Source organism: Piliocolobus tephrosceles, chromosome 13 (genome assembly GCF_002776525.5).
Source record: "Piliocolobus tephrosceles isolate RC106 chromosome 13, ASM277652v3, whole genome shotgun sequence".
In the NCBI taxonomy this organism is placed as follows: Eukaryota; Metazoa; Chordata; class Mammalia; order Primates; family Cercopithecidae; genus Piliocolobus; species Piliocolobus tephrosceles.
This window is the reverse complement of record NC_045446.1, coordinates 108,559,757-108,568,923: the sequence shown is the minus strand read 5'-3', so window position 1 is coordinate 108,568,923 and position 9,167 is coordinate 108,559,757. Positions and strand designations below refer to the sequence as shown.

The following is a 9,167-nucleotide window of genomic DNA, read 5'->3' as shown; positions in this document are numbered from 1 at the left end:
TTTTTTTTTTTTTTTTTTTTTTTTTTTTTTGAGGTGGATTTTTGCTCTTGTTGCCCAGGCTGGAGTGCAGTGGCACGATCTTGGCTCACTGCAACCTCTGCCTCCTGGGTTCAAGCAATTCTCCTGCCTCAGCCTCCCAAGTAGTTGGGATTCCAGGCATCTGCCACCACACCCAGGTAATTTTTTTGTATTTTTAGTGGAGACAGGGTTTCACCATGTTGGCCAGGCTGGTCTCGAATTCCTGACCTCAAGTGATCCACTCACCTCGGCCTCCCAAAGTGCTGGGATTACAGGTATGAGCTACCATACCAGGTCTCAATTTCACATTTAATAACAAAGTCAACTATAAGAAAAAGTCATATTTGTGATAATGTTCGTCAGTAGAAGATTGACTGGAGTCTGGGCATGGTGGCTCAGGCCTGTAATTCCATCACTTTGGGAGGACAAGGCAGAAGGATCACTTGAGCCAAGGAATTTCGGACTGCAGTGAACTATGATCATGCCATTACACTCCAGCCCGGGTAACAGACCAAGACCCAGTCTCAAAAAAAAGAGTAGAGTAAGCCAAACTTAGTGCCATTCACACGTTGCTAAATTTCAGAACTGCTGGGCACAGTGGCTCCCAGCACTTTGGGAGGCCTAGGTGGGAGGATTGCTTGAAACCAGGAGTTCAAGACCAGCCTGCACAACATAGCGAGATCTCAACTCTACAAAACATTTTTTTAAAAAATAAAGTTTAGAACTAATTGCAGAACATCCCATGCAGTAGGATCCCACGGAATTTCTCTCCCAAACACACACCTTTGTTTTTGTTTTTTGATAGATGGTGTCTTGCTATGTTGCCCAGGCTGGAGTGCAGTGGCTATTAATAGGCGTGATCATAGCACACTACACCTCGACCTCCTGGGCCCAAGTTATCCTCCTCCTGCCTCAGCCTCCTGTATAGCTGGGACTGCAGGTGTGTGACAACAGCGCCCAGCTCCAAGGACTTTCTTTAGAGTACCCATGATTGTGTGTGTGTGTCACAGGGTTCCCCTGGGGTGGGGAGTAGCGTTGTGGCTCCAGGCTCCCCTCCTTGACTTTAAACTATAGCTCTCCACTTTTGACTTGTGTAGTGCTTCACACATAAGCTTTTGTTGAAGAAAATGGTTCTACTTTCATTTGAAAACCATGGACCTGTGGGATGAAGTCTAACCTCCCCAACAGAGCCTTTATGTTCCTCCCAAATGTATATTCCTCTGACCTTTCAAACTTTGTCTTCTATTAATATATTATTGCTCTAGGTCACCCCTCGGCCTTTCCCTACCAGCCCAACACATTCCTGTCTCCAAACCTCTGCTTGGCCTTTTCCTTCTGCCTAGCAGGTCTTTCTTTCCAAATTGGCCCATCTAATTTCTACCCTTCCTCCAAAGCCGAATTCAATCCCATCTTCCCACATCCTTGCCGGCTCCCCTCTTGGCATTCTCTCTTCTCCTTATGATGCGTGTGCATTTATTACAGCACCCAGGGTTGGGATGACCACCTTCTAACCAGATGGCAAAGGTCTTAGAAGCAGGCCTTCTGTGTCCCCCTCCCAAGGTCATGTGTTTTACATAGGACAGATGTGTGCTGACCTGCTGTGAAAGCAGTTTCCCAGAGAAGGCCAGGAGCCCTGATAATCTGAGACTTAGGCAAGTGTCTCTGCAGGGACTCACTCCGTCGCCTTCTGCATTCTGCCTTCTCCCAATAACCTTGACCGCCTGGATCCTAGATCCTATCTTGAGTGCTCTCTCTCTATTGGGAGCTCTTTCCAGTATTGTCATTGAGCACACCCACTTGACTAATACTGGAATTCAGCAGTCTTCACGCAGAGCCAAGCCATTCATGCAGAGGGAGGAGAGCAGCAGGGCCTGGGGCGGTCAGCAGGGCTGAACTCCACCTACCTTGGCTGTGCCTGGGTGAGGGCTTAGGTCCAACCAGCCTATCTGACCCAGAAAGCCCTGGGTTTCTGTCCCTAGGGCTCCCATCTCCTGAGAACCAGATTTAGAGGGGGGTTGGGAGGGGCCTGTCTCTTCCTCCTTGCCAAGAGGTATTTGTTTGGCAGCATCAGAGAGAGGAAGACGGGAGGAAGCTGGTTTGAGGGGTGCTGGGAACTGACAGCACATCTCACCAGGAGGTGTCAAACAGACGTTTTGGGGGTTCAGGAGTGGCACATGTTAAAGCCACTTCCCACACATAGGAGTTCTAGCTCCCCCAATCTCCCCCAAACTATGGAGAGAGGCAATAAAGCAAGGTTGGCTCTGTCCTCATGGGAAGTTGAGGAATCAGGAATCCTGAATCCTGTGGGGCATGTGGTGCCGAAGGAAGCCCTCCAATCCCATGCCCAGAGGGAGCATAGGGCGGACCGTTTGCGTGAGCAGTGTACCCATTCTTTGACATGAAAAGCTGCAGAAACCCAAGGCCCTCATGCACACACACACTCTGACAGCAACACCCACCTTGTTTAGACACAGGTCCCAAGATGGGCCACACCAGCGTGTGGCATAGACAGGCACCCAGCAGACAACAGCCTGGTCATAGGCCAGGGCTGCATGCCCCAAAGAAGGCAAGAAACACGATGACCAGAATGAGGCTGAGAGTGAAGCTAGAATCTAGTTAGAAAATTGCTGTGAGCACTGCGGAGGAGCAGGGGCTGTAACAGTGTCCGGTATTGAGGGGCTTAAGGGAAGGTGGGGGGTGTAAAGAGATGCAAAGTACTTGGCCTGTGGTAGGGCCCAAAATGTTACTCTTCTCCCTCCCTCCACTGTAGGATGCAGGCTCCTCCCTGGATAATTAAGTTTCCAAGCCCCACCTCACTTCTCCAAATAACGAAGCTGCCCCACTGCCCAGCACTGACCAGCATGAAGCTCAGCTCACATTTGCTAATGGGGATTCTATGTCAGCAGGTACATTGGGCAGGGGTGTCTAGCATGCCTCAGGGATCTATCCTGGGTCCCCTCCTCTTCAGCACTCTCAACCCAGCTTTGGGGGCACTCTCAGGCAACACAGAGTTCTTTACAAGCTGGAACCATGGGCCCAACCTAACCACATGAAATTGTGTGGGGAGAAATATACAAGTCAGGACTCAGGTTTAAAACTTTACCCATCCAGGGATAAGTTAGGGAAGACCAGGTAACAACAGTTCGTGAGAAAGACTTGGGAGTTTTTTGCCTACAAGCTTAAGATGAGTCATGGGAGTGACGTGGCCAGCAGAAGGGCCACTGTTACCTTCATCTGTTCACCTTGAGTCCATGAGGGCTGATGTCACGGATTGGAAAGAAGCTCCATGGGCAAGAGGGGCAGCAATGGACTCTGGCTGTGGGCTTCCGGGGCAGTCCAGAAGGACTGGGCAGAAGCTGAGGGGGTAGAGTTTCAGTCAAAGGAGGGAGAACTTTCTAACAGGCAGAACTGTCCAGCAATGAGATGGGACCCTTGGGAAGGAGAGGAACATTTGAGCCCACGTGTGCGGGAAGAGATTCCTGCCCTGGGAAGAAGGAGGCTGGACTCTGCCTTCAAATGCCCCTCACTCTCACTCCCAGATTCTCTGTCTGTCCTGCCCTGCCCAGGGCTGAGCTGGTTCTCAGCGTGATCTCCGTCTAGCTCAGTAGCTGGAGACTTTGCTTTTCTAGTCCATTCTGCCACCAGTGAATGCCCCAGCCTGACCTTGCTTCTCAGCCCCGAGGAGGGGGCAGGGCTGCCTGCGTGCGTGGCTCACTCAGGCCAAACCCCAGGACTCCAAGGCCTGAGTCATGCTGGCCACGGGAGGTGTCTGCACACAGATGCCAGTCATTGCTCTGGCCACGGGGAGCACGCAAGCTCCATCTCCTTTCATGTCCCTGTGTGGATATTCCCAGCTGAGAGTCAGGAGCTGTGAGTGGAGCCAGCCAGGGTATCTGTCATTCCAGCCTTTGGTGGCTTAAGGGGTGCAGGGGTCTGGAGGAATGAGACTGGGCTGTGGGTGAGGGTGTAGGTCTGTATCTCTTACCCCGTCTTTCTTCAGGAGGCCCACAGCCCCTAAAGACCATCTGAGACTCTGGCTTGCCATTTGTCACATCTCCCTTGCTGCACCCATAGCCTTCAGGGACAAGCCTGTGAGACTCCTCTTCCATCTCTTCCCACGGGTTTTGGCCATTAGAAGCAGGTACTGCGCTGGATGTGGTTTTAGGGGGAGAGTTTAAGCTACTCCAAGCCTCTGCAGCAAGTCTTTAGGCTTAAAGGGGCCCCACCTGGCACCCCAGCATCTCTTTGCCCTTTGGATACAGAGTCACACAATCCAAGGTGCAGACACACAGGCCTCCCAGGTATGTGTGACAGCCTCTTGAAACCATCTCCTGGGCTGGAAATATTTTGCCCCACCACTCTTGAAAGAACGCTCATTCTTGTGTCCTGATTCTCAGGTCCACACACACGGCCACTGTTGATGCCGTTCTGCTAGAGGAGTAGGATCAGCTGCAGACTGCATCCCTGGGGAAGGCAAGAGTTCCTGACGAGACTCTGCAGTCTGTATGCCTGAACCCAGATTCACTTTGACCCTGACCCATCCTCAGCCTGGCCTTGGGGCTCTCCCTCATGTCTGACCCCTCCAACCACACCCCCAGTGGGGCCTGCTCTGCTGGGGTTGCTCTGGGACTTTTGATCTGATTGGCGGGGGGCGGGTGGAGAACCTCCCTTCCCCCCAGAAACAGCCTGAGCTAGTTTTGGTTCCTCTTCTTCACACCTCCGTGATGAAATGAGATGGTCCACGTGGACGGGCTGTGTAGCCTGTGATGCTCTAGTCACACTGAAGTCATGATGTGTAGTAATTATCTATGGAGAGGGGTCATAGAAAGCCAGGCTCTGGGGCTTGGGCCAGCTTTGCCCTGCGCTATAGCAGCTTCCCTTCCTGGTTGGTGTGCAGGGTGGGGCTGGAGGTATAGTTTATGACCAGCCTCTGTGGGTGCCCCAGCCCAGGCCCTGGTTCTGTTGGAAGGAGGCTCTCAGATCAAGGTTCGTATAGACAGGGGCTGCTCTAGGTCTGCCTGGATCTGCCTTTCCAGCAGGATGTGTCCCTGGCATGCCCACCCCAGGACCTGGAATCTTCTGGTTCCTGGTTCTTAGGCATCTAATTTTTTTTTCTATTTGGACCATTCATTCTTGAGAATTAGCAGCCCCTCCACACCTCCCGGCCCCTGCCTTAAAGAAGTGGACATTTTAAGCAGCTCAAGTTGGTCTTTGAGTTCAACAGGACAAATGGAATACAGAATGACCAACCTGGCTTATGGTCAGGAGCCCCCAGTTCCTTTTCTTTTTTTTTCCTGGCAAGTTTGTGTAGCCAAAAGTCCCCAGTTCTTAGCCCAACATTAGAGTGTAAAACCCAGTGTTCAAGGAATATGAACCAATACTTGGTATGGGCAAGGACAAGGAGGAGACTAGGAAGCAGAAGGACTAATTCCAGAGGAAAATGGTGAACTAAGAGCTTTACTGCATTACAAATCAATAAATACTTATTGAGAAGCTGTTACATGCAAGATTCTCCTGCCTGTACCACTATGCCCAGGGTTTTTGTACACCGAGGGACAGTCTGCCAAGCTGCTCACGGCCCTTCAGTGAGTAGGTGGGGGTGGAGGAGAGGGTCTGTGTTCTGAGGGGACATTGGCCCTGGAGACAGAGTATGTAGGAGATTCGTGAAGGGAGAACGACGCACTGGTGGCTGGCTGAAGAACTCCAGAGCCCAGATGGTCCAGGACTCCTGGGCTCCTGGCTGGACCCTGAGTGAGGGATCCAGATATTTGAATGCCTGGCTGAGGATCACTCATTTGAGGTGTGACATGAAGCAAGTCACTAGGTCCCTTTCCCCCAGATGTAGGTTTTCTTGGGACATACCCTGCTGCCCCTGGCCCCTGCCACCACCTGTCTCTAGTAGGTCACTCAGTGAGGTGAGACGCGCAGTTAGGGGAAACTCAAGGTTTCTCAGAAGCTGGGACCCGCCAGGTCTCCAGTCGGTTACTAAGAAATCCAACTGGGTCAGGGCTCGTGGTCAGTTTGAAGCTGCAGGCAGAGGAAGACGCCCAGTAACCTAATCAGGCGAGGCCAGCGGCCATGACTGGGAACCAGGGTGGGAGCACATTGCCCCTTTGGGGCTGCAGCTTTTTAGTCTGATTTGGGATATTGCCCAGACTCTGTGATTAGACTCAGGGCAGCTTCATAGGCGTGCAACTGGTGCAGTCACACGGGGCCTGCACCCAGCAGGACCCCCCACTTGGTTTAGTGCTCTGCTGTTGCCTTCTTGATATTTTTAATACTTTTTCAACAAGGGGCCCCATGTTTTCATTTTGCACTGGATCCCACAAATTATGAAGCAGGTCCTGATTAGATGAATGGTCCGGCTCTGATTCTGCTTGCGGTTTGGATCCGAGAGGCCAGGCTTTGGGTAGTTAGCCCTTCTGCTCACTTTCTCCCCGTGTCCTACTTACATTTCCCAGCCTTGCGATCTGGGCAAGCGAGAGGCAGGCTTCTCCAAGCAAGTCTGGGAACACGGTTGGTGGAACTACAAAGTCCACTCCAGCTGGGGGAGCAGGAGGGAGTCAGACAATATCTCAGGGTAAGTTTGGGCCAGGAGAGTTGGTAGGAGCCAGGGTTTGGCTCCTTCATGATCTAACCCAGAATGCAGTCCCAAGACAAGTCCTCTCCCCAGGGGGAGAAAAGACCGTGAAGAAGTTTCCAAGAAACCCTTACAACCAGCCCCTGCTGTCGGTTCACAAGGAACCCTGTGTTTCTCTGGTTGAGCTGCTCCACACACACATCTTTTGGGAGCCCAGTGACGACCAGGTCAACTGCACCTCTACGCTTCACTGCAGAGACTTGAGTGCTGGCAGCGTAGTGCTGGGGACCATTTTCTTAGCCCACCCAAGAAACCTTTCCAAGAATACCTTATCTCTAGAGATTCTACAACAGGTTCCAAGACATTTTTTCAGATTAACAGTTTTCTCACCCTGCTGCCCGACTCCAACCTGCTGGGATCCTCTTCCTTGCTACCATCTGTTCTCATACTTCTCAGTTTAGCACATAATTGTTGTCTAATAGCTTCCAGTGAGTGATTTTTTTTCTCTGGCCAGAGCAGAAGCTATTTGAGGGCAAAGACCAGATCCTCAACTTCTCTACCCAACACAGAATGTAGTGCCCTGATGATATAATCATATGGCGAGAGATGAACAGCTATGCACTGATTGACTGATGAGCAATGCCAGCCTCCTTATGGTAAGAAAACCTCCAAAGGTACTTTCCTGTCTAGTTCCATATTCCCACCCTAAGAGAAAAGGAGAGAAAGAATGGGGAAGTGAAGTATCCTGTTCCCGGTCACATAGCAACTCAGAGAAGGACGCAGGGCCTGAACCCATGTATTCCAGCTTCCTCTAAAGGATGTCTACTAAGGACAGCAGCTCTCCTTATCTGCTTCTTCCACAGAATGGAAAATAAACTCTTAAAGGGCAGGAGCTGACTGACCTGTCTAGATCCTCTCCACAGTGGGAGAGGATTCCCACGCTGTCCCCTCTCTCTCAGACTCTGGCAGAGGATATCAGAATTCCAGGCAGGGCCTCGGCGACAGGAAGCTACCCGTGTCTACTCACCAGGTCCTCCAGGTTCTCGAGGTCCATTTCCAGCATTAGCGGGTAGTTCATGGCTGTGCCGGCTGTGAGTCACCAGACTGGTCACTGTCTGATGTTGAGAGGCTCCCCGCCAGGTGCCTCTAGAGAGGTGGCAGCCGTCAGCTGCAAATTTAAGCAAATGAGCTGCGCATCGTCTCCTGGGGCTGTAGGGCCGCGACCTGCCTCACAACTCATCACTTTTTTTTTTTTTCCACTGGGTCTTTTCTGTTTTTTTGAAGAAAGAGGGAAAATCCCCCACAGCATCAGTGCTAGTCAAGCATTTCAGCTTCTTTCCCGGCAACAATTGTCTCAACTGGGGCCTATGACTAGTTTAAAGGCTGCCCTCACTTCTCCTCCCTATACCCCCAATAAGGGGCTCACAACTTGTAATGAAACCACCACACAATGTCAGCGGACTGATGAGGGAAACTCCTGATCAACAGAGAACAGGAGAAGAGCTCTCCCAGCAGCCTCTCCTCCAAGCCACCTCCAGACCTTCATCTTCCTCACCACTAGGGTGATCAACCATTCCAGTCTGCCCAGGACTGAAAAGTCCCTTGACTTGGGAAACCCCTAAGTCCTGGCAAATCAGGGCACTTGGTCAAACTACTTACCACCATCCTTTTGCCCAACAGGGGCAAAATCCCTTCCTTTCTCAGCTCAAGTTCAGAAAAGATAGGTTAGAATTTTTCAAACGGAACAACAGTAAAACAATACTGGAAGACAAAAATGAAATCAACTCTGGAAGGCTGAGGCAGGAGGACTGCTTGAGGCCAGGAGTTGGATACCAGCCTGGGCAACATAGCAAGACCCTGTCTCTAAAAGAAAAAAAAAAAAGTGAAATCACCAAGAAAAGCATATAGTTACAGAGTCATTTTCTGACTCAAAAATAATGATGTTCTGTCTATAAATTAAATTGGCTTGCTGATAAATTATTAACCTCATAGACTACCAGGCTAGAGAGGACTTCAGAGATCATCCAGTCTAACCCCCAATTTTTATGCAGGAGGTCCGTGAGGCTGAGAGGGAGAGCAACTTACCCAAGATCCCACTGCTAACCAGTGGCAGAGCTGGGACTTGAACTCAGGTCTTCTGACTCCACCTTTAGTGTTTTCTCTACTCCAAGCTGCCACTCTTGCAGGCACTCATAACCTCTGTCCTTTCCCTCAACTCTGCCCTGTCTGAGGGCCTTTTCCTTTAAGAAGCCCTTTTGTAGATGTTGATCAGTTTCCCTTCCAAGTCTCATTTGTGGCTTTTTCTTCCAGAAGCGGGCATTTCCTCTCTTGGTCCACAATGATGTGAAAACAATGTCTGCACGCACAGCGGCACCCACACATGGCTGTTTCTTGGCCCCACCCCCACCTTTGTATCATGCTCCTTTTCAACCAAATCACCCTTCGCTGGGATCCTACCCTTTCCATTGCTCTCCTTCACCCTCTCCTCCATATTCACCTTCCCTTTTTCCCCTCTTCACACCTTGCTTACGGAAGATGCTTACCTCACTGCATCCCCAACAGATGTACC

The 9,167-nt window shown here is 50.9% G+C and overlaps 1 protein-coding gene across 1 annotated transcript in view; it reads right to left on the bottom strand.

Moving 5' to 3' along the window:
- Positions 1-8,925, bottom strand: part of CXCR5 (C-X-C motif chemokine receptor 5) — an 18,622-nt gene extending 9,697 nt beyond the window's left edge. The window contains exons 1-2 of the mRNA XM_023208407.2: positions 8,684-8,925; positions 7,626-7,766 (exon numbers count right to left, since the gene is read on the bottom strand). Coding sequence (XP_023064175.1) covers positions 7,626-7,676 — 51 coding nt within the window. The 5' untranslated portion in view covers positions 7,677-7,766; positions 8,684-8,925. The remainder of the gene's footprint in view (positions 1-7,625; positions 7,767-8,683) is intronic.
- Between the last annotated feature and the right edge of the window lie 242 nt (positions 8,926-9,167).